The sequence below is a fragment of the Oncorhynchus mykiss genome, chromosome 5 (assembly GCF_057628025.1).
Source record: "Oncorhynchus mykiss isolate SJ-2025 chromosome 5, ASM5762802v1, whole genome shotgun sequence".
NCBI classification, from domain to species: Eukaryota; Metazoa; Chordata; class Actinopteri; order Salmoniformes; family Salmonidae; genus Oncorhynchus; species Oncorhynchus mykiss.
The window spans coordinates 81547998-81572794 of record NC_143026.1 but is presented as its reverse complement, the minus strand read 5'-3'; the positions used below and the strand labels follow the sequence as shown (position 1 = coordinate 81572794).

The 24797-nt window shown below is 42.2% G+C and overlaps 1 protein-coding gene across 3 annotated transcripts in view; it reads left to right on the top strand.

Moving 5' to 3' along the window:
- LOC110524643 (trafficking protein particle complex subunit 8) overlaps nucleotides 1-13812 on the top strand; it is a 79824-nt gene extending 66012 nt beyond the window's left edge. For 2 of the 3 annotated variants that reach the window (XM_021604488.3, XM_090236109.1), the window contains 3 exons: nucleotides 9920-10062; nucleotides 11460-11549; nucleotides 12128-13812. In XM_021604488.3, the coding sequence (XP_021460163.3) occupies nucleotides 9920-10062; nucleotides 11460-11549; nucleotides 12128-12362 (468 nt within the window). In that variant the 3' untranslated portion in view covers nucleotides 12363-13812. Of the gene's footprint in view, nucleotides 1-9860; nucleotides 10063-11459; nucleotides 11550-12127 lie in introns of all 3 variants that reach the window. The other variant, XR_016496332.1, reaches the window with a different exon arrangement.
- Nucleotides 13813-24797: the final 10985 nt, after the last annotated feature.

Genomic DNA, 24797 nt, shown 5'->3' with positions numbered 1-24797 from the left:
AATAGGCTTTAACGAAACACGGCTTGTTACAAAAATAAATAGGCTTTAACGAAACACGGCTTGTAACAAAAATAAATAGGCTTTTACGAAACACGGCTTGTTACAAAAATAAATAGGCTTTAACGAAACACGGCTTGTAACAAAATAAATAGGCTTTAACGAAACACGGCTTGTTACAAAAATAAATAGGCTTTAACGAAACACGGCTTGTTACAAAAATAAATAGGCTTTAACGAAACACGGCTTGTAACAAAAATAAATAGGCTTTTAAACGAAACACGGCTTGTTACAAAAATAAATAGGCTTTTAAACGAAACACGGCTTGTTACAAAAATAAATAGGCTTTAACGAAACACGGCTTGTTACAAAAATAAATAGGCTTTAACGAAACACGGCTTGTTACAAAAATAAATAGGCTTTAACGAAACACGGCTTGTAACAAAAATAAATAGGCTTTTAAACGAAACACGGCTTGTAACAAAAATAAATAGGCTTTTAAACGAAACACGGCTTGTTACAAAAATAAATAGGCTTTAACGAAACACGGCTTGTAACAAAAATAAATAGGCTTTAACAAAACACGGCTTGTAACAAAAATAAATAGGCTTCTAAACTAAACACGGCTTGTAACAACAAAAATAAATAGGCTTTAACGAAACACGGCTTGTTACAAAATAAATAGGCTTTAACAAAACACGGCTTGTAACAAAAATAAATAGGCTTCTAAACTAAACACGGCTTGTAACAACAAAAATAAATAGGCTTTAACGAAACACGGCTTGTAACAACAAAAATAAATAGGCTTTTAAACTAAACACTGCTTGTAACAACAAAAATAAATAGGCTTTTAAACTAAACACGGCTTGTAACAACAAAAATAAATAGGCTTTTAAAATAAACACGGCTTGTAACAACAAAAATAAATAGGCTTTAACGAAACACTGCTTGTAACAACAAAAATAAATAGGCTTTTAAACTAAACACGGCTTGTAACAACAAAAATAAATAGGCTTTTAAAATAAACACGGCTTGTAACAAAAATAAATAGGCTTCTAAACTAAACACGGCTTGTGACAAAAATAAATAGGCTTTAACGAAACACGGCTTGTTACAAAAATAAATAGGCTTTTAAACTAAACACGGCTTGTTACAAAAATAAATAGGCTTTTAAACGAAACACGGCTTGTTACAAAATAAATAGGCTTTAACGAAACACGGCTTGTGACCAAAATAAATAGGCTTTTAAACGAAACACAGCTTGTAACAAATATTTAAAAAATAGCAGTAAACAGTAGCCTACCAAGAAAATCATTGGTCACTATCTTCCTCCTGTGCACTGAAACCACTGAAGTCATCTCCTTCGGTGTCAGAGTTGAATAGCCTCAGAATTGCTTCATCCGATGTTGGATCGTTTTCATTGTCGCTCTCGTCACTTTCATCCGGAGGCAAATTCCCCGCTGAGCTCATGCTGCCCTCTTCAACACGCAGCAGTCCAGCCTTTCGAAACCCGTTGATGATAGTGGATTTTTTGACAATGCTCCACACTGTCAGGACCCACTGGCAGACTTGACCATAAGTTGCTCTTCGCATGCGGCCCGTTTTAGTGAAGGATTTCTCCCCACTTGTCATCCAAGCCTCCCACTGAACAAGGAGCGCCACCTTAAATGCACGATTTACACTTTGTCGAGTGGTTGCAAATACTTTGTTGTGCCCCCAGGAATCACAGCTGGAATTGAGTTTGTCCTCTTGATGGCTTCTTTCACAGAATCTGTTATGTGGGCCCTCATGCTGTCCAACACGAGCAATGCCTTGTTCTTGTGAAAGAATCCTCCCGGTCGCTTGCCGTAACACTCTGTATGCCATTCATGCATTAGGCCTTCTGTCATCCATCCTTTCTTGTTGACTTTCATAACAATTCCTCTCTGGAATTGTCTTTTGGCATCGTCATGCGTTTAAAAATCAACATCGGCGGAAGCTTTTCTCCCGATGCCGTGCAGCTCAGAACACAGGTGAAGTGCGTTTTTTCATGCCCAGTTCTTTTCAGCGTGACGGATGATTCGCCTTTCCTGTTGACAGTCCGAGTGAGAGGCAGGTCAAACGTCAGAGGAACCTCGTCCATATTTATGATGTCGTGTGGGCTGATGGAATGCTCCTCTATCTTTGCATCAGTGAATTTGCGGAAGTTTGAAACTTTTTGCTCGAAGTCGGGAGGGAGCCGCTGACACAGACTCGTCCGTAACCCTGATGGACAGGCCTTTACGTCTCATAAATCTTAGACACCACGATGGTCCACCTCTAAAATCCTCAAACTTCATTGCGGTGGCGATTGTTTTGTCTTTCAGTCGGATCTGCACAGTTGAAACACCTCGGCCGTCTGCTCTCTGTGTGTTGACCCAGTCTTCAAGCTCATTTTCTAGTTCGGGCCATCTGCTTTTCTTCCCTCTGAAAGCTTTTGTTGTCTTTTTGCACTGAGTCAGTTCCTCACGCTGCTGTTTCCAACGTCTTATCATCGACTCATTAAGGCCAAGCTCCCGTGCAGCAGCTCTATTTCCTTTTCCAACAGCCAGATCGATCGCCTTCAACTTGAAAGCTGCATCATTTGCATTTCTCTGTGTCTTTGCCATGATGACGGTGACAAAATTACTACTGTAATCAGAATGATGGGAAGTTTGAGCACGCTCGATTTACGTCACATTATGTGACGGTGCTCAGTTTTTTGGCTGCATGACTTTTGTGAAAGCGGGAAAAATCCATAAATTAGCCGTGTATTAGAACCTCCCACGCGAGGTTCAACGCGTGGGAAAAAAGTAGCGGCTTATAGTCCGGAAATTATGGTAGTCATTTAGTACTATGCATATGGGACCAAATACTACACTTTTTACTACTTTAATGAACATCTAAGTATATTTGTTTCAAAACTTTTGGTGCCCGAAAATGGGCACCAAAATGTATAGAAAGTGCTATAATTTCTAAACGTTTCACCCAATTATGGATGAAAATACCCTCAAATTAAAGCTGATAGTCATTGTATCATTTAAAATCCAGTACAGAGCCAAAAAACAAAAACATTGCCACTGTCCCAACACACAGTGTTCTGGCTGTCTCCTCTCTCCTGGAAGACTCATCACACTGAATGAACGCTGGCCATGTAATGATCAACAAGTGTAAACATTCAAATCACTGTTGTGTTCTTACTGTGTAGTGTACACAAGCTATTTAGTGTACACACAAGTTGAATAACTATACACTCTTCAGGACTGAGTTATCTGCATTGAGACTGAAGCACAAACAAAACCACACACACAACTCCAGCTGAGTGTTTAGTGTGCCCCCTCCAAAACACACATACACAATCTGTAACCATGCTGTCACTGGTGGCACTGAAAAGTTTGGTGTCTGGGGCCTGGTACAAGTTTTTACAGGGTTAGGTCTACACCGATAGCCAAAGGTTACGCTTCCAGTGTAGCAGGTAAAAGAAAACTGTGACGTCCAAGTGTAGTTCTTATGTAAAAGTTAAGTGGTTTCAAGGCAGGCCCAAGCTTTACTATTTCAAGGCTGTGTGAAGAAGTTCATTGTTCTTATTTATCCCTAGATGGAAAATTCCATTTGTCACCACTCTAGGGCTGTGGCTGTCATGAAATTTTGTCAGCCAGCTATTGTAATGCTAATGCAGGTCTCACGGTTATTGACAGTTAATTAACATAAACACCTTTTAGCATCTCCAGGACTTCACGCATACAAGTCGCTGATGCACGCCATTTAATATACACCATCACAATAAATCCATTATTTATTTTGGGCAGGTCTAAAGAAACATGATATGATGAAAAAATATTTCAGAAGAACAGAAGTAGTTGGCCTACTGTATGTTATCTGACAATGCACTATGCTATAAGCTGTACGCTTGTTCATTTAGCAGACATGATATGCTTAAGTCTTGTGCCATTTTTTAAAATGATTTTATAGTAAGAAGAATATAATTGAACTTAGCTGAATAAAATAGGAAGGATATTTTCCCCATTCCAGAACAACTATGAAGTGGCTATGTTAAGCATAAAAGTGATCATTTGAAATGTGCTAGATGTAGAGTTATTTGGCAACTTTAGTTGTGAATGATGCAAACCCTTAGAATGTCTTAAATATCAAAATATTTATACCGCTTATAGCCTTATTCTAAAATGGATTAAATACATGTTTTCCCTCGTCAATCTACACACAATACCCTAGACATTTTTGCAAATTTATTACAAAGAAAAATCTGAAATTAGTATTCAGACCCTTTCCTATGAGACTCGAAATTGAGCTCAGGCGCATCCTGTTTCCATTGATCATCCTTGATGTTTCTACAACTTTATTGGAGTTTACCTACGGTAAAATAAAGCAATGTAATCAATTTTAGAATAAGGCTGTAACCCAACAAAATATGGAAAAAGTCTAGAGGTCTGAATACTTAATGAAATGACTCTTGGCTCCTGCCCCAGATTTATCTGCGTAAGCCTTTTTAACTCTGACACACAGAGAGACACACACACACACAATCTTATACACATACTCACACACTTACGCACCCACACACATTTAAGCTGTGTTTTTTTTGTGGGGTGTCTCTGAAGATATGAAGACAGAGTGATTTAACCAAGCCATTACTTTAAGTGTATGTGAGAGAGTGACAGACCGCTCTAACCCTCTTAACCTTAGTCTAGTTAGTCACCACTGTCTTGAATGATTGATCAGCACTTCTCAATGACTTCATTCATTAACTCTCTGAAACACTGTGTCACATTAGAAAAGTTGAGCGTCCACAATTGTTTTTACAAATGTTTTAATACTTTGCCATTTCATGTCCCCCCCATCCTTGACTTTTCCTAAATAACACAGTCATTGTTAGAATCTTAATATCACTAACATAACTTGTGTAATAAGACGTTTTAAGAGGACAAAATATACATCCAAGTCTAACTGAAATCTTATCAGAAACATGTTGGGTAGGTTTTTTTTGTTATTGCATTTTCTCTCCGGTCCCTAAACATCTTTGTTGCGTGAGAGAAGCAGAGATGAAAGAGAACTTTACCGATGTCAACTAGATTGAAGCATTCATTCTATCGATTTATGGCATTATTCTGGGTAACAGAGGTTTATTTAGTATTCTAGGGCAACAAGTAATGACAGAATAGAAGCTGCATGTATCTATAGACAAATTCACAAACAAATAGTACACCAAAATGTCAGATTATAAACTGAAATTTAAGCCTATTTCTGACTGTACAGCGCAATTTTTAGATGTCATTGTTTATATTAGTAGGTTAGGGTCTGGTGTGGGCCTCAGATTTTCACTTTACCACACAGTTGCGCATTTGTTATAAGCAATTGTGGGCGGTTGCGGGTGAACAAACCGCTGACCTGCGCATCACTAGTGTGTGTCTGGTTGGTGTGTGAGAGAGCGAGAAAGTGACAGATGGCTCTATCCCTGTTAACCTTTCTAGTTAGTCACCACAGTCATGAAGGATTTGAGAAGCACTTTTCAATGACTATGCATTTACATTCATTACATTCATAATCTCTTAAACACACTGTCACACTTTACAAAATACATTCAATACATTTACATTCACATCACAGCTGTACAACTCCCTCCCACACACAGTGTGATTTAATGACAGAGTGAGTTTAAGTGCCTGTGCGCACATGCGTGTATGGATACTATCTGTGAGGTACAGACTGTACCCACTGCACGATGCAAACAGTTTTGCACTTCTCTTATTCTGTCTACCTCCTGTGGAAGTAGTGTGTCATTGGTTTAAGCATGATTGTGTTGTGTGTGTGTGTCAGTGGTTTAAGTGTGTGTGTGTGAGAGCGATTGCGATGGAGATAAATACGGCTATTATCATCAGACCGCCTCATTCCCAGTCTAAAAATAACTCCTCAATAACGACCAGAGACAAAACGTGATGTCTGCCACCACCTTTCTCCCTCATTCCCCCTCTCTCCTCTACCCACTCACCTGCCAGACCACATCCACATTTAGTCTGACACTTCCTTTTTACTCCCCCTCAGACACACAACTTCCTCCAAGCCAAGCTGTTGGCATAGCAACAGTGTCTGCGGCGCTCATTCGTAACACTGGCGTGCACAAGAGAACTTCTCTCATCCTTTATCCCTCTGGCTTTTTATAGCTCTGCACGTAAGCCGAGACCACAATTTTCCCTACCTTCCTCCCTCACTCCTGCCGTCGCTCGTTAACTTTCTCTTCTCCCACATCATTTCCTAGACCAATTACCTCTATAGCAAAGGCATTGTTTTGAACAACTTAGCTATTATTTCTACCTACTTGAATATCAGAATGTCATACAGTATAAGGTAGAGATCGACCGATTATGATTTTAACTTCGATACCGATTCAAATTTGGCTGATTTAAAAAAAAAAATACATAAATATTTGTAATAATGACAATTACAACAATACTGAATTAACACTCATTTTTAACTTAATATAAAACATAAATAAAAATTAATTTAGCCTCAAATAAAAAACGAAACATGTTCAATTTGGTTTAAATAATGCAAAAACAAAGTGTTGGAGAAGAAAGTAATATGTAAAAATGTGTGCCATGTAACGTTTAAGTTCCTTGCTCAGAACATGAGAACATATGAAAGTTGGTGGTTCCTTTTAACATGAGACTTCAATATTCCAAGGTAAGAGGTTTTAGTTTGTAGTTAATATAGTATTTCTAGGACTTTCTCTCTATACCATTTGTATTTCATATACCTTTGACTATTGGATGTTCTTATAGGCACTATAGTATTCCCAATGTAACAGTATAGCTTCCATCCCCCTCCTCGCCCCTACCTGGGCTCGAACCAGGAACACGTCGACAACAGCCACACTCGAAGCAGCGTTACCCATCGCTCCACAAAAGCCGCGGCTCTTGCAGCGCAAGGGGAATAACTACTCCAAGTCTAAAAGCGAGTGACGTTTGAAACAGTATTAGCGCACACCCAGCTAGCTAGCCATTTCACATTGGTTACACCAGCCATTAGGCTGATAGGCTTGAAGTCATAAACAGCGCTGTGCTTGTGAAGAGCTGCTGGCAAAACGCACGAAAGTGCTGTTTGAATGAATGATTACGGGCCTGCTGCTGCTCAGTCAGACTGCTCTATCAAATCAGACTCAATTATAACATAATAACACACAGAAATACGAACCTTTGGTCATTAATATGATCGAATCTGGAAACTATCATTTTGAAAACAAAACGTTTATTGTTTCAGTGAAATACGGAACCGTTCGGTATTTTATCTAACGGGTGGCATCCCTAAGTCTAAATATTCTTGTTACATTGCACAACCTTCAATGTTATGTCATAATTACGTACAATTCTGGCAAATTAGTTCGCAATGAGCCAGGCAGCCCAAACTGTTCCATATACCCTGACTCTGCGTGCAATGAACGCAAGAGAAATGACACAATTTCACCTGGTTAATATTGCCTGCTAAACTGGATTAGTAGTTAGAACTAGTGATTATGATTGATTGTTTTTTATAAGATAAGTTTAATGCTAGCTAGCAATTTACCTTGGCTTCTACTGCATTCGTGTAACAGGCAGGCTACTCGTGGAGTGCAATGGTTAGAGCGTTGGTCTAGTAAACTGTGCGGTTGCAAGATTGGAACCCCTGAGCTGACAAGGTGAAAATCTGTCGTTCTGCCCCTGAACAAGGCAGTTAACCCACTGTTCCTAGGCCGTCATTGAAAATAAGAATGTGTTCTTAGCTGACTTGCCTAGTTAAATAAAAAAAATGTTTTTATACCTTTTCATAATAATCGGAAATCGGCGCCCAAAAATACAGATTTCCGATTATGAAAACTTGAAATCGGCCCTAATTAATCGGCCATTCCGATTAATCGGTCGACCTCTAGTATAAGGGAATGTCACTAATAGGGCTCAAATGTTTTTAGATATAAAACATAAATGTATTGATATACAGTTGTGGCCAAAAGTTTTGAGAATGACACAAATATTAATTTAAGTCTGCTGCCTCAGTTTGTATGATGGCAATTTGAATATACTCCAGCATGTTATGAAGAGTGATTAGATGAATTGCAATTAATTGCAAAGTCCCTCTTTGCCATGCAAATGAACTCAATCCCCCCAAAAAAATTTCCACTGCATTTCAGCCCTGCCACAAAAGGACCAGCTGACATGTCAGTGATTCTCTCGTTAACTCGGGTGTGAGTGATGACGAGGACAAGGCTGGAGATCACTCTGTCATGCTGATTGAGTTTGAATAACAGACTGGAAGCTTCAAAAGGATGGTGGTGCTTGGAATCATTGTTCTTCCTCTGTCAATCATGGTTACCTGCAAGGAAACATGTGCCGTCATAATTTCTTTGCACAAAAAAGGCTTCACAGGCAAGGATATTGCTGCCAGTAAGATTGCACCTAAATTGACCATTTATTGGATCATCAAGAACTTCAAGGAGAGAGGTTCAATTGTTGTGAAGAAGGCTTCAGGGCGCCCAAGAAAGTCCAACAAGCGCCAGGACCGTCTCCTAAAGTTGATTCAGCTGTGGGATCAGGGAACCACCGTAAAGAGCTTGCTCAGGAATGGCAGCAGACAGGTGTGTGCATCTGCACGCACAGTGAGGCGAAGACTTTTGAAAGATGGCCTGGTGTCAAGAAGGGCAGCAAAGAAGCCACTTCTATTCAGGAAAAACATCAGGGACAGACTGATATTTTGCAAAATGTACAGGGATTGGACTGCTGAGGACTTGGGGTAAAGATATTTTCTCTGAATCCCCTTTCCGATTGTTTGGGGCATCCGGAAAAAAGCTTGTCCGGAGAAGACAAGGTGAACGCTACCATCAGTCCTGTGTCATGCCAACAGTAAAGCATCCTGAGATCATTCATGTGTGGGGTTGTTTCTCAGCCAAGGGAGTGGGCTCACTCTCAATTTGCCCTAAGAACACAGCCATGAATAAAGAATGGTACCAACACATCCTCCGAGAGCAATTTCTCCCAACCATCCAGGAACAGTTTGGTGACGAACAATGCCTTTTCCAGTATAATGGAGCACCTTGCCATAAGGCAAAAGTGATAACTAAGTGGCTTGGGGAACAAAATATCAATATTTTGGGTCCATGGCCAGGAAACTCCCCAGACCTTAATCCCATTGAGTACTTGTGGTCAATCCTCAAGAGGCGGGTGGACAAACAAAAACCCACAAATTCTGACAAACTCCAAGCATTGATTATGCAAGAATGGGCTGCCATCAGTCAGGATGTGGCCCAGAAGTTAATTGACAGCATGCCAGGGCGGATTGTGGAGGTCTTGAAAAAGAAGGGTCAACACTGCAAATATTGACTCTTTGCATCAACTTCATGTAATTGTCAATAAAAGCCTTTGACACTTATGAAATGCTTGTAATTATACTTCAGTATTCCATAGTAACATCTGACAAAAATATCTAAAGACACTGAAGCGGCAAACTTTGAAAATTAATGTGTCATTCTCAAAACTTTTGGCCACGACTGCGCGCACACACACACACCAACTGAAAAGTTGTCTTTTGTCAAAACGTCTAATTATAGTTTTCTGAATGTCAATGCATTTTGCCAAAGAGGCCGTTCATTATATTTTGTAACGGCAAAAGTCCTGGACGGGGCAGGCTGCACAATGGTGAACAAATTATGCCACAACAAAATGTGTGTAACTACATGTATATAAATGCAGTGTTTGTTTGACACAATGGTCTCGGTTTCTCTGTTGTTTAGTACGAGGCTTAGGAGATGTATAGATGGTGTGTTGAAATGGCATCTGTTCCTGTGTCCTGACCTCGTGTTGTGTTCCTCTGTCCTGTTGTAGGAGGCTGTGTGTATAATGGTGTGGATTCTGTTGTGTTCCTCTGACCTGTGGAATTGTAGGAGGCTCAAGAGATGGTGCTGCTGAAGTTTAAACCAGAGCTTCCTCCTCCTATGACACGGCCCTCCATGGAACAGCTCTCCCACCTCATCAAGACCAGCCTGCACTACCCCGAAAGCTACAGCCACTCCTTCGTACAGAAGAGGTAACACGTCACGCATGCAGACACGTTCACACGCACTCCCACGTTCACACACACGCACACACACATTCCGCACACACACATTCCATACACAAAGCACACAGACATGTTTGCACGCATGCAATATCAACCCAGCCAAGAAAAGGGGAGAGATCTCTTTGCTTCTATCTCTCCCCATGCGTCTTGGTACCTGTCCTGGTTGTATGGGTTTGGATGCCACTTGCCCTATAGCAGTATCTATGACTGGACTTCTAAACAGAATAAAATAATGGCTCAGGGGCCAGGTGACACCTGGAGCACTGAAATACAGACCGGGGAAGAGACAGGAAGACAGAAATGCTAGGGCTGTGGTGATAGTGCAATGTGTCTCTCTCTCGCGCTCGCTCTCTCTCGCTCGCGCTCTCTCGCGCTCTCTCGCTCTCTCGCGCTCTCTCGCTCTCTCTCGCGCTCTCTCGCTCTCTCGCGCTCTCTCGCGCTCTCTCGCTCTCTCGCGCTCTCTCGCTCTCTCTCGCGCTCTCTCGCTCTCTCGCGCTCTCTCGCGCTCTCTCGCGCTCTCTCGCTCTCTCTCGCGCTCTCTCGCGCTCTCTCGCTCTCTCTCGCTCTCTCTCGCGCTCTCTCGTGCTCTCTCGCGCTCTCTCGCTCTCTCTCGCGCTCTCTCGCGCTCTCTCGCGCTCTCTCGCGCTCTCTCGCGCTCTCTCGCGCTCTCTCGCGCTCTCTCGCGCTCTCTCTCTCGCGCTCTCTCTCTCGCGCTCTCTCTCTCGCGCTCTCTCGCTCGCGCTCTCTCGCTCTCTCTCTCTCGCTCTCGCTCTCTCGCGCTCTCTCTCTCTCGCTCTCTCTCTCGCTCGCGCTCTCTCGCTCGCTCGCGCTCGCTCGTGCTCTCTCGCTCTCTCGCTCTCTCGCTCTCGCTCTCGCTCTCTCTCTCTCTCTCTCTCGCGTACTCTGAAACCATTCATGAGACATCTGTCAGCCTGCCTGTCCCAAGGGTGGTTGTTTGTGTGACACGCGTACTCTCAAATAATTCACTAGTCAGAACTGGACTTAAACAATTATCTTTTGACATGACTTGGTTCTAAACTCTGTTAATGTAATTATTTCTAGAACTGTTGTTGCTGGCAGAAGAGAGGTGCTTTGAGGAGATTAAATGATAACTATTAGTGTGGTTTGGAGACAGTGAGGAGAAACAGACTGATAGTCAGGAACCTTAAGTGCAGTGCTTTAGTTAATGTGACATAGAATGAGTATAATAACCATATCTCTCTGTCTATATTTCACTTTAACTCTGCCTCCCCCACCCCCCCTCCCTCTCGCCCCCGCTGTCTCTCACTCCCCCCTCCCTTTTCTCCCCCTCACTACCCGCCCTCTGCCTCGCTCCCCTTCTCTCCCCCTCTGTCTATATGTAGTCTCTGTATGATTCCAGTCATTTTGACTCTATCTAACTGTTCCCTGGCTCAAGTTGATGCCATCATTGACCTTCGACACAAAACTACCAGGTAAATATAATCACATGCACACCCACAGTAGTCCCTAGTCCTATTTTCTCATATTACAGCGTTCGCTCCGCACTGTACTGTTAAAGATGCAATATGTAACTTTTTGGGCGACCCGACTAAATTCACGTAGAACTTGTACTTGTAGATCTGTCATTCTCATTGAAGGCAAGTCTAAGAAGCAGTAGATATGTTCTATGTGCACTATTTCTATGCTTCTCTTGCTTAATCTTTCATTTTTGCATCTTTTGGTTTTGTACACCAGCTTCAAAATACAATCTTTTTGGTTATGAAAAATATATTTCACAGCGGTTTAGATGACGCAATGATTCTCTACATGATACTTAATTGTTTTGTCACAAACTTAAATTAGGCACACCATTAGAATTTCAGCAACCAGGAAATGATGGAGCGATTTCTGCATAGTGCATCTTTAAATCTGCCATCTATTCCTCTTGTCCCTGAGCAAATGTTTACCTGATAACTGCATCCCGTTCATCCTCCAGGTTTTAATTAATTGTTTTCCTCTCATCCCCCTCTTTCATCATCCCTTTTTCTCTCTCTCTTCCTCCCTCCATCAGTCCTGAGTCTCTTGAGGTGCACGGTTCATTTACATGGCTGGGCAAGACTCAATACAAGCTGCAGTTGAGGGCACAGGAAGTGATGCGGCTGCCGCTGAGAGCCGGCTTCCTGCATGCGGGCGTCTATAACCTGGGAACTCCACGGGTCTTCGCCAAGCTGGCGGACCAGGGAGCCATGTGTGAGACCAGCCAGCAGACGGCCACGCCTGCACTAATCATCATTAACAGCACCTGAACATTGTCCTGCCCCCCTATCATCAACTATGAATTAACCACCATCTGTCAATCATCACTACTAAGACTTGGTTGGCAACAACAGGGTTGAGAGCTCAGAGACCCACCCAGCAAGAAATATCTTCCAAATCCTAAATCATCCGCTCTTTACGATCAACAATGCTTGAACACTGGGCTGTCTTCATTAGGCATAAACCTGAAGAAAACAGGGAGGGACTACTTGAAAGGCTATTTTTCATTTTCTGTTGCAAAAGGTTTTATTACAGTGTGCCCTAATGAATAGGATCCTAATTCTGCCTGCCCGCCCACCCAACAATAACCAATGAGCAATTAACCCGCAAATCACCACTACCAAGGCTCCCCATTGGTTAAGAAACTGTTGAAAGCTCGGAACCAGCTACCAAGCAGAAATATCTTTCCACCGAGTCTCAAATCATCCACTCCACTCCCTAAAAATTTGACCCATTTTTCCAAACTAGTACATTCAATACTGGACTAAGGAAAACAGTTTTGTATTTTGTAATAAGAATCAGGGCGATAAGATGTATTTAAAAATATATATAAAATGTTTGAATGGAATTGGGCATCAATTGAGCTTGTAACCACTGCGATGGTCAGACTGTTGTTAAATAAACCCCCCAGTAGCTATGTTATGTCCCAACAACAAAGCAAAGCATCATGGACTTACATGTGGAAGAAGGATCTGTTTTCTCTCTGTGTATTATTCCTCTGTCATCTCAGCTGATGCACTTTGGTTTTGACTTTTTTTATTTGATGAAATTGACCTGTGAAAGGGGAGGAGAACAGACACACTGTTGCCGTCTGAGTTTACAACATCTGTCTCCTACGACACTGGTGTCATCTGTCTACCGCCAGAGATTTATTGTATTTTTAGTGTTGAAAAACGAATCGCATGTTGTTGAGCAGTTGTCACCGTGGCGACAGATGTCGTTTACTTCTTGGATTAACCAGGATGAGAAAGTAGGAAAAACTGCCTCAATGAGACTGACCATGACCAGGGTTTTCTGTTGTGTGGTCACATGGACCAGACCATCAGCACATCACAAACATTTTAGAATATGACCCAGCGTTTAACCACTATACTACAGTATGTGACTGACAAACAAACTCTGACTGAGAGGTTCTAATACAGATACTGCCTGCCCACCTGTCTGTGAGCCTGTCTGTGAGCCTGTAGTCCATCTGGACTGACCGTGCTGTCAGTCACCACGTGCACACATTTAGTTTTCTACAAAACAAACAAACCAACGTATGAACCAGTAAAGTCAACATGATCCCTATACTTCTCCCTCATTGGACCTTATGCTCAAGCTGTTATTTAAATGTATGTATTTACTCAAATGCTTTTCAGATTATGTATTATATTTATAACAAATTTACTGTAAATAGAAATAAAAATGTAACCAATGATGTGGGCTGTGAGAAAGTAACCGTCTCCCCTATGTGTGCAATGTGTAGACAATGTTGTGATTTGTAGTTATACTTTATAGACTGACTGAGTTTTAGGATGTTTTCCAAATGGCATCCTATTCTCCATTACACTACTTTTGACCAGAGGCCTATGTGCACTATAAAGGGAATCGGGTGCCATTTGGGAAGCAGACATAGGCTGCGTTTAGAGGCAGCCCAATTCAGATTTTTTTCTACCTCACTAATTTGTCTTTTGACCAATCAGATCATCTCTGAAAAAGATCTGAAATGATTGGCAACATTAGTGACTTCCTCTTTTATTATGGTTTAAGGAAGGGTTGATTGTAGATGCTTCGTCTCAATGCCATCTCTGCTAAATAGATTGCACTTATGCTTTTTATGATTCGAATGCATTAAGAGCGATGTCTTCATTCTGTCCTGTCACTCTTTCTTGCTGGCACACACACTTGCACTTCCTTGGCATTGCTTCAGGATCAAGGTATAGTCAATCAATCAAATATTTTATAAAGCCCTTTTTACATAGGCAGTTGTCACAAACGGACAAAGCTACTTACCTGGGGAGGCAGGTAGCCTAATGGTTAAGTGTTGAGCCAGTAACTTAAATTTCACTGGCTTGAATCCCAGAATTGACTACGTGAACAATCTGTCGGTGCCCTTGAACAATTGCTCCTGTAAATCACTCTGGATTAAAGTATCTGCTAAATGATGACAATATAAATATATAGTTCCAGTCATAAGTTTGGACACATACTCATCGAAGGGTTCCTTTATTTTGACTATTTGCTACATTGTAGAATAATAGTGAAGACATCAAAACTAAGAAATAACACACATGGAATCATGTAGTAACCAAACAAGTGTAAAACATGTGTACACATCCTGACATGCATACATACATACCCAGCCTAAAACCCCAAAGAGCAAGCAATGCAGATGTAGAAACACAGTGGGTAGGAAAAGAAAGGCAGGAAACTAAGAAGAAAAAAACTGGATCCGAAGGAGTAGCCAGTCAGTCCTCTTGCATACTTACGAGCCCCTAACCAACAGTGCAGTTAAATTAAATACGAATAAGAATAAGAAATAAAAGTAACAAGTAATTAAGGAGCTGCAGTAAAATAACAATAGTGAGGCAATATACAGGGGGTACTGGTTAGTTGAGGTAATATGTATATGTAGGTAGAGTTATTGAAGTGACTATGCATAGATGATAACAGAGTAGCAGTGGTGTAAAAGAGGGGGGGGGGCATTGTAAATTGGGTAGCCATTTGATTAGATGTTCAGGAGTCTTATGGCTTGGGGTAGAAGCTGTTTATGACTAGGGTGACTGGAGTCGTAGACAATTTTTAGGGCCTTTCTCTGACACCGCCTGGTATAGAGGTCCTGGATGGCAGGAAGCTTGGCTTTCTGTAGTGCCTTGCGGTCGGAGGCTGAGCAGTTGCCATACCAGGCAGTGATGCAACCAGGATACTCTCTCTGGTGCAGCTGTAAGACCTTTTGAGAATCTGAGGACCCATGCCAAATCTTTACAGTCTCCTGAGGGGGAGTAGGTTTTGTCATGCCCTCTTCACAGCTGTCTTGGTGTGCTTGGACAATTGTAATTTGTTGGTGATGTGGACACCAAGGAACTTGAAGCTCTCAACCTGCATTGCAGCGCTGTCGACGAGAATGTGGGCATGCTCGGGCCTCTTTTTCCTGTAGTCCACAATCAACTCCTTTGTCTTGATCACGTTGAGGGAGAGGTTGGTGTCCTGGCACCACACGGCCAGGTCTCTGACCACCTCCCTATAGGCTGCCTCGTTGTCGGTGATCGGGTCTACCACTGTTGTTTCATCTGCCACCTTAATGATGGTGTTGGAGTCGTGCCTGGCTGTGCAGTCATGAGTGAACAGGGAGTATAGGAGTGGACTGAGCACGCACCCCTGAGGGGCCCCTGTGTTGAGGATCAGCGTGGCGGATGTGTTCTTACCTACCCTTACCATCTGGGGGCGGCCCGTCAGGAAGTCCAGGATCCAGTTGCAGAGGGAGGTGTTTAGTCCCAAAGTCCATAGCTTATTGATGAGCTTTTATGGCACTGTGGGGTTGAATGCTGAGCTGTAGTCAGTGAATAGTATTCTCACATAGGTGTTCCTTTTGTCCAGGTGGGAAGGGGCAGTGTGGAGTGCAATAGAGATTGCATCATCTGTGGATCTGTGGGGCAGTATGCAAATTGGAGTGGGTCTAGGGTTTCTGGGATAATGGTGTTGATGTGAGCCATGACCAGCCTTTCAAAGCACTTCATGCCTACAGACGTGAGTGCTACGGGGTCGGTAGTCATTTAGGCAGGTTACTTTCGTGTTCTTGGGCACAGGCACTATGGTTGTCTGCTTAAAACATGTTGGTATTACAGACTCGGACAGGGAGAGGTTAAAAATGTCAGTGAAGTTACTTGCCAGTTGGTCAGCGCATGCTCGCAGTACATGTCCTGGTAATCCGCCTGGCCCTGCGGCCTTGTGAATGTTGACCTGTTTAAAGGTCTTACTCACATCAGCTGCGGAGAGCGTGATCACACAGTCTTCCGGAAAAGCTGGTGCTCTTATGCATGTTTCAGTGTTATTTGCCTCAACAAGCATAGAAGTGATTTAGCTCGTCTGGTTGGCTCGTGTCACTGGGCAAGCTCTCGGCTGTGCTTCCCTTTGTAGTCTGTAATGGTTTGCAAGCCCTGCCACATCTGATGAGCGTCAGAGCCTGTGAAGTACGATTCAATCTTAGTCCTGTATTGAAGCTTTGCCTGTTTGATGGTTCGTCGGAGGCCATAGCGGGATTTCTTATAAGCTTCCAGGTTAGAGTCCCGCTCCTTGAAAGCGGCAGCTCTACCCTTTAGCTCAGTGTGGATGTTGCCTGTAATCCATGGCTTCTGATTGGGGTATATACGTACTGTCACTGTGGGGACGACGTCATCAATGCACTTATTGATAAAGACAATGACTGATGTGAAGTACTCCTCAATGCCATCAGAGGAATCACAGAACATATTCCAGTCTGTGCTAGCAAAATGGTCCTGTAGGTTAGCATCTGCTTCATCTGACCACTTTTTCATTGCCCTAGTCACTGGTGCTTCCTGCTTTAATTTTGGCCTGTAAGCAGGAATCAGGAGGATAGAATTATGGTCAGATTTGCCAAATGGAGGGCGAGTGAGAAGTTTGTCGCTGTGTGTGGAGTAAAGGTGGTCCAGAGCTTGTTTTTTTCCCATCTGGTTGCACATTTTACATGCTGATAGAAATTTGGTAAAACGGATTTATGTTTCTCTGCTTTAAAGTCCCCGGCTACTAGGAGCACCGCCTCTGGTTGAGCATTTGTTTGCTTATGGTGGAATACAACTCATTCAATGGTGTCTTTGTGCCAGCCTCTGACTGTGGTGGTATGTAAACAGCTACAAAAAATACAGATGAAAACTCTCTGGGTAGATAGTGTGATCTACAGCTTATCATGAGATACTCTACCTCAGGCGCACAATAGCTCGAGACGTCCTTAGATATCATGCACCAGCTATTATTTACAAAAATACATAGTCCGCCGCCCCTTGTCTTACAAGACGCTGCTGTTCGATCCTGTTGGACAGCGTATAACCAGCCAGCTGTATGTTGAAAGTGTCGTCGTCCAGCCACGATTCGGTGAAGCATAAGATGTTACAGTTTTGAATGTCCCGTTCGTAGTTTAGTCTTGCCCGTAGGTCCTCTATTTTATTCTCCAAAGATTGCACGTTTGCTAGCAGAATGGAAGGAAGTGGGGGTTTATTCAATCGCCTACGAATTCTCAAAACACAGCCCACCCTCTGGCCCTTTTTTCTCTGCCTCTTCACGCAAATCAAGGGGGATCTGGGCTTGTTCCCGAGAAAGCAGTATATTGTTTGTGTCGGCCTCGTCAAAGGAAAAAAGGATTCTGCTAGTCCATGGTGATTAATCGCAGTCTTGATGTCCAGAATTGTTTGGAGGTCATAAGAGACGGTAGCGGTAACATTATGTATAAAATACGTTTAAAAAAACAAGTTACAAACAACGCAAATAAACAAACAAAAAAACACAATTGGTTGGGGACTGATAAAAATACTTATTTAGATAAGTATTCAGACCCTTTATTCAGTACTTTGTTGAAGCACCTTCAGCAGTGATTACAGACTCAAGTCTTCTTGGTTATGATGCTACAAGCTTGAAACAACTGTATTTGGGGACTTTATTACTTTCTTCTCTGCAGATCCTATCAAGCTCTGTCAGGTTGGATGGGGTGCATCGCTGCACAGCTATTTTCAGGTTTCTTAAGAGATGTACGATCGGGTTCAAGTCCGGCCTCTGGCTGGGCCACTCAAAGACATGCAGAGACTTGTCGCGAAGACGCTCCTGCTTTGTCTTGGCTGTGTGCTTAGGGGTGTTGTCTTGTTGGAAGGGGAACCTTTGCCCCAGTCTGAGGACCTGAGTGCTCTGGATCAGGTTTTCATCAAGGATCTCTCTGTACTTTGCTCCATTCAATTTTCCCTTGATCCTGACTAGTCTCCCAGTCCCTGCCACTGAAAAACATCCCCACAGCATGATGCTGTCACCACCATGCTTCACCGTAGGGATGGTTACAGGTTTCCTCCAGATGTGACACTTGGCATTCAGGCCAAAGAGTTCATTCTTGGTTTCATCAGACCATAGATTCTTGTTTCATGGTCAGAGTCCTTTAGGTGCCTTTTGGCAAACTCCAGTCTACCATAAAGGCCTGATTGGTGGAGGGCTGTGGAGATGGTTGTCCTTCTGGAAGGTTCTCCCATCTCCACAGCAGAACTCTGTCAGAGTGACCATCGGTTTTTTGGTCACCTCCCTGACCAAGGCCCTTCTCCCCCAATTGCTCAGTTTGGCAGGGCGGCCAGCTCTAGGAAAAGTCTTGGTGGTTCCAAACTTCTTCCATTTAAGAATGATGGAGGCCACTGTGTTCTTGGGGACCTTCAATGCTGCAGAATTGTTTTGGTACCCTTTCCCAGATCTGTGCCTTGACTCAATCCTGTCTCGCCATGGCTTGGTTTTTGCTCTGACATGCACGGTCAACTGTGGGACCTTACAGAGACGGATGTGTGCCTTTCCAATCAATTGAATTCACCACACGTGGACGCCAATCAAGTTGAAGAAACATCTCAAGGATGATCAATGGAAACGGGATGCACCTGAGCTCAATTTCGTGTCTCATAGCAAAGGGTCTGAATACTTATGTAAATAAGGTATTTTAAAAAAATGTAATTTATACATTTACAAACATTTTGAGAAACATGCTTTCGCTTTGTTATTATGGGGTATTGAGTATAGGTTGAATAGGAATTGTTTTTATTTAATCCATTTTAAAATAATGCTGTAACGTAACAAAATGTACAAAAAGTCAAGGGGTTTAAATCATTTTCTAATGCATTGTACATGGCCATTAAGGCCAGATTGTTCTTCAAGACATTCAAACGTTCATAGATGACAAGCAGTGTCACATAATAACCATAGTGGTTATAGAGGGTGCAACAGTTCAATGTCAGTTGGCTTTTCATAGGCGAACATTCAGATATCGAGATAGCAGGTCTGAGAGAGAGTCCACTCAGAGACACATGCTACAGTAATGGCTAGCTGCCTGTAGGAGTTTGCAATACATCACAAACCTATCTGGGATCAGGCTAAGTAATGGCTCCTTCCCCCTGATTATCCCTGCCCACTCAAACACTTCCTACCTGTGATTCTCCCAGTAGCAACACCCCTGGCTCCTACTCCTCTCAATTTACAGCTGTGCCAAATGGTTACAATTGGACACTCATCTCTTCATGGGCTCTTTGATGCTCACCTTCAAAAAGCATATTACAATGCTTTTGTAGCGCTCTCCAGTTAACCCCATGTTGCAAGACAACCAGTGACAGTTATGTGACATACCTAGGTTGACAAAGCTTGCTGTAAATTCAGAGCACAAGATATTACAATAATAATACAATAGGCCAAGAACTTTGTTGTCCATAGTGACAGAAAACAACAGTAATGTGTTTTCTGCTCTATTCCTTTCTCATCCCCCCCCCCTGCACACATGGGGGGGGGGGGGGGGTCGGGGGTCTGTGTGGCTCTGATGCTTAACCTTGCTTTATCACTGTCCATGGTTCACTCTCTGCGAGGTGGTTGGTGGCAAGCAATGTTACCTCAAATGTTTTGGGTCACTGCGCAAATTCAGAAACTTGATCATTGGGAGAATTTTGTACAACTTCCGGTGCACGTTTACAGTGAACACAGGCTGTACCCTTACAGTTTTAGACAGTGGCTATTTGAGCATAATGTAGGCCTACAAACAAAACAAATGGAGCAAATCCTATAACATTTTCACATGGAAATAGCTTTCGATTTCTATGATATAGCCTGCAGTAGCCTATATGTGGTGTTCATTGCAGGCTTACACTGCATGAGACTTTTAAGAATGTTTTTACATTATTTGCAGTTGTATTATGGATCTCCATTAGTTCCTGCCAATGCAGCAGCTACTCTTCCTGGGGTCCAGCAACATAAGACGGGTACATACAGTTTAAAATACTACATGACATTACATTTCATAACACCTGACCCAACACTTTCAGTGTGTTCCCTCAGGCCACCACTCCATCACCACATATCTACAATACAAAATCATTGTGTGTGTGTCTTATCACGTGTGTGTGTCTCTTTACAGTCCCTGCTGTTCCATAAGGTGTATTATCTGTTTTTTTTTTATCCGATTCTACTGCTTGCATTAGTTACCTGATGTGGGATAGAGTTCCATGTAGCCATGGCTCTATGTAGTACTGTGTGCCTCCCATAGTCTGGTCTTGGTGGCATGTCTTGAAGAGTATGCATGGGTGTCTGCGCTGTGTGCTAGTAGTTTAAACAGACACCTCGGTGCATTCAGAATGTCAACACTTCTTACAAAAACAGTTAATGATGAAGTCAATCTCTCGTCCACTTTGAGCCATGAGAGATTTACAAACATATTATTCATGTTAGCTCTCCGAGTACATTTAATGGCCAGCCGTGCTGCCCTGTTCTGAGCCAACCGTTACTTTCTGAGATCCCTCTTTCTGGTACCTGGTACCTGACCACATCACTGAACAGTAGTCCAGGTGCGAAAAAACTAGAACCCGTAGGACATGACAGTTTACAATCCAGGGTTACTCTAAGCAGTTTAGTCGCCTCAACTTGCTCAATTTCCACATTATTTATTACAAGATTTAGTTGAGGTTTATGGTTATGTGCATGATTCTCCCGAATAAAATGCTTTTGTTTGGATTTTTAAATATTTAGGACTAACTTATTCCTTGCCACCAATTGTGAAACTAACTGCTGCTCTTTATTAAGCGTTTAATTCCTGATTCTACCTGGATTGTATTTGATAGGCTTCCATTAAAGAACACCCTCTGTGTTCTGTTAGACTGGTAACTCTTTATCCACAATATAACAGGGGGTGTAAATCCATAACGCATGTTTTCCCATCAGCAGACTATGATTGATAATGTCAAAAGCCGCACTGAAGTCTAACAAAACAGCTCCCACAATCGTTTTACCATCAATTTCTCTCAGCCAATCATTAGTGATTTGTGTATGTTCTGTGCTTGTTGAATGTCCTTCCCTATACGTGTGCTAAAAGTCTGTTGTCAATTTGTTTACAGTAAAATAGCATTGTATCTGGTAAAACACCATTTTCCAAAAGTTTACTCGGGGTTGGTAACAGGCTGATTGGTCAGCTATTTGAGCCAGTAAAGGTGGATTTACTATTCTTGGGTAGCGGAATTACTTTTGCTTCCCTCCATGCCTGAGGGCACACACATTTGCTTAGATTGAAGATATCTCAAATATCATTGGCAATATAGTCAATTATTATCCTCAGTAATTTTCCATCCAAGTTGTCAGACCCCGGTGGCTTGTCATTGTTGATAGACAATATTTTTTTTTATTTCTTCCACACTCACTTTTCATAATTCAAAATTACAATGCTTGTCTTTCATCATTTAATCAGTTATACATGGATGAGTAGCATTTCTGGCTGGCATGTCATGCCTAAGTTTGCTAATCTTTCCAATTAAAAAATCATTAAAGTAGTTGGCAATATCAATGGGTTTTGTGAGGAATGAGCCATCTGATTTCAATGAATGATGGAGCAGAGTTTGCCTTTTTTTCCCCAGCATGTCATTTATTAAGGTGCTCCAAAGCTTTTTACTATCATTCTTTGTATGTATCTTTGTTTTATAGTGTAGTTTATTTTTCTTCAGTTTAGTCACATGATTTATCAATTTGCAGTATGTTTGCCAATCAGTTGTGCAGCCAGACTTATTTGCCATTCCTTTTGCCTCATCCCTCTCAACCAAACCATATTTCAGTTCATCAATCCACAGGGATTTAACCGTTTTCACAGTAATTTTCTTAATGGGTACATGCGTATTAGTAACTAGGACAAGCAATATAAGTGTCAAGTGCAGCATCTAGCTGCTCCTCATTACACACCACAGACCAGTAAATATTCTTTACATCAACAACAGGAATCACTACAAAACGTATTATATGACCTCATATACTATATTAGGTCCAGCCTTTGGAACTTTGGTTGTCCTTGATATGGCTACTATATTGTGATCACTACATCCTATGGATTTGGAAACTGCTTTGAAGCACATTTCTGCAGTATTTGTTAAGATGGGATCTATACATGTTGACGATTTCATTCCTGTACTGTTTGTAACTACCCTGGTAGGTTGACTGATAACCTGAACCAGGTTGCAGGCACTAGTTATCGTTTGAAGCTTTCTCTTGAGTGGGAAGCCTTATGAATGCTGGTCAATATTCAAATCACCCAGAAAATATACCTCTCTGTTGAAATCACATACATTACCAAGCATTTCACACATGTTATCCAGATACTGACTTGGTGGTATGTAGCAGCTTCCCACCAGAATGGGCTGTAGGTGAGGCAGAGGAACCTGTAGCTATATTTCTAAAACAATATTTAACATGAGATTCTCTCTAAGCTTTACAGGAATGTATTTTTTAAATGGTCTGTAACTCCATAGGCCAAACAGCTGACTAAATCACATTGTGTTGTATGTTGCAAGAAACCACTTTTAAAAAATACAATTATTATTATTACAATACAGAGAATTAAACAATGTAAGCTCATCCTCTGCCTATTGGCTTATTTGCATATTCAAGCCTGTCTCAAAATGCAACACTGCCCCTTTAAGACAAACTTTTTACCTGGCTGGCTTTTCAAAGACAGCTTGAAATGTTGTCTACGCGTTTCCTGCTCTTGTGAGAAGCAGTAACTCCCCATTGCTGACCTACAGTCGAGGCCAAAAGTTTTGAGAATGACACAAATATGAATTTCCACAAAGTTTGCTGCTTCAGTGTATTTAGATATTTTTGTCAGATATTACTATGGAATACTGAAGTATAATTACAAGCATTTCATAAGTGTCAAAGGCTTTTATTGACAATTACATGAAGTTGATGCAAAGAGTCAATATTTGCAGTGTTGACCCTTCTTTTTCAAGACCTCCACAATCTGCCCTGGCATGCTGTCAATTAACTTCTGGGCCACATCCTGACTGATGGCAGCCCATTCTTGCATAATCAATGCTTGGAGTTTGTCAGAATTTGTGGGTTTTTGTTTGTCCACCCGCCTCTTGAGGATTGACCACAAGTTCTCAATGGGATTAAGGTCTGGGGAGTTTCCTGGCCATGGACCCAAAATATTGATGTTTTGTTCCCCAAGCCACTTAGTTATCACTTTTGCCTTATGGCAAGGTGCTCCATCATGCTGGAAAAGGCATTATTCGTTACCAAACTGTTCCTGGATGGTTGGGAGAAGTTGCTCTCTGAGGATGTGTTGGTACCATTCTTTATTCAAGGCTGTGTTCTTAGGCAAAATTGTGAGTGAGCCCACCCCCTTGGCTGAGAAGCAACCCCACACATGAATCATCTCAGGATGCTTTACTGTTGGCATGACACAGGACTGATGGTAGCGCTCACCTTGTCTTCTCCGGACAAGCTTTTTTCTGGATGCCTCAAACAATCGGAAAGGGGATTCATCAGAGAAAATATCTTTACCCCAGTCCTCAATAGTCCAATCCCTGTACCTTTTGCAGAATATCAGTCTGTCGCTGATGTTTTCCTCAAAATAAGTGGCTTCTTTGCTGCCCTCTTGACACCAGGCCATCCTCCAAAGGTCTTCGCGTCACTGTGCGTGCAAATGCACTCTCACCTGCCTGAGACGGTCCTGGCGCTTGTTGGACTTTCTTGGGTGCCCTGAAGCCTTCTTCACAACAATCGAACCGTTATCTTTGAAGTTCTTGATGATCTGATAAATGGTCAATTTAGGTGCAATCTTACTGGCAGCAATATCCTTGCCTGTGAAGCCCTTTTTGTGCAAAGCAATGATGAACGCACGTGTTTCCTTGCAGGTAACCATGGTTGACCGAGGAAGAATAATGATTACAAGCACCACTCTCCTTTTGAAGCTTCCAGTCTGTTATTCGAACTCAATCAGCATGACAGAGTGATCTCCAGCCTTGTCCTCGTCAACACTCACACGTGTGTTAACGAGAGAATCACTGACATGCCAGCTGGTCCTTTCGTGGTAGGGCTGAAATGCAGTGGAAATATTTTTGGGGGATTCAGTTCATTTGCATTGCAAAGAGGGACTTTGCAATTAATTGCAATTCATCTGATTACTCTTTTACATTCTGGAGTATATGCAAATTGCCATCATACAAACTGAGGCAGCCAACTTTGAAAATGTATATTTGTGTAATTCTCAACTTTTGGCCATGACTGTACACTTGTCTATAATTGGGCTAATAACTCGCTAACTTGAAAATAATATAAACAAATTTGCAACCGCTCTGCGCTGTGATCTGAACTGATCTGAAATGCACATTCACTCGAGTGTGGGCTACCCCTGACAATATATGTATACTCTGTTGCGGTCTGGCACT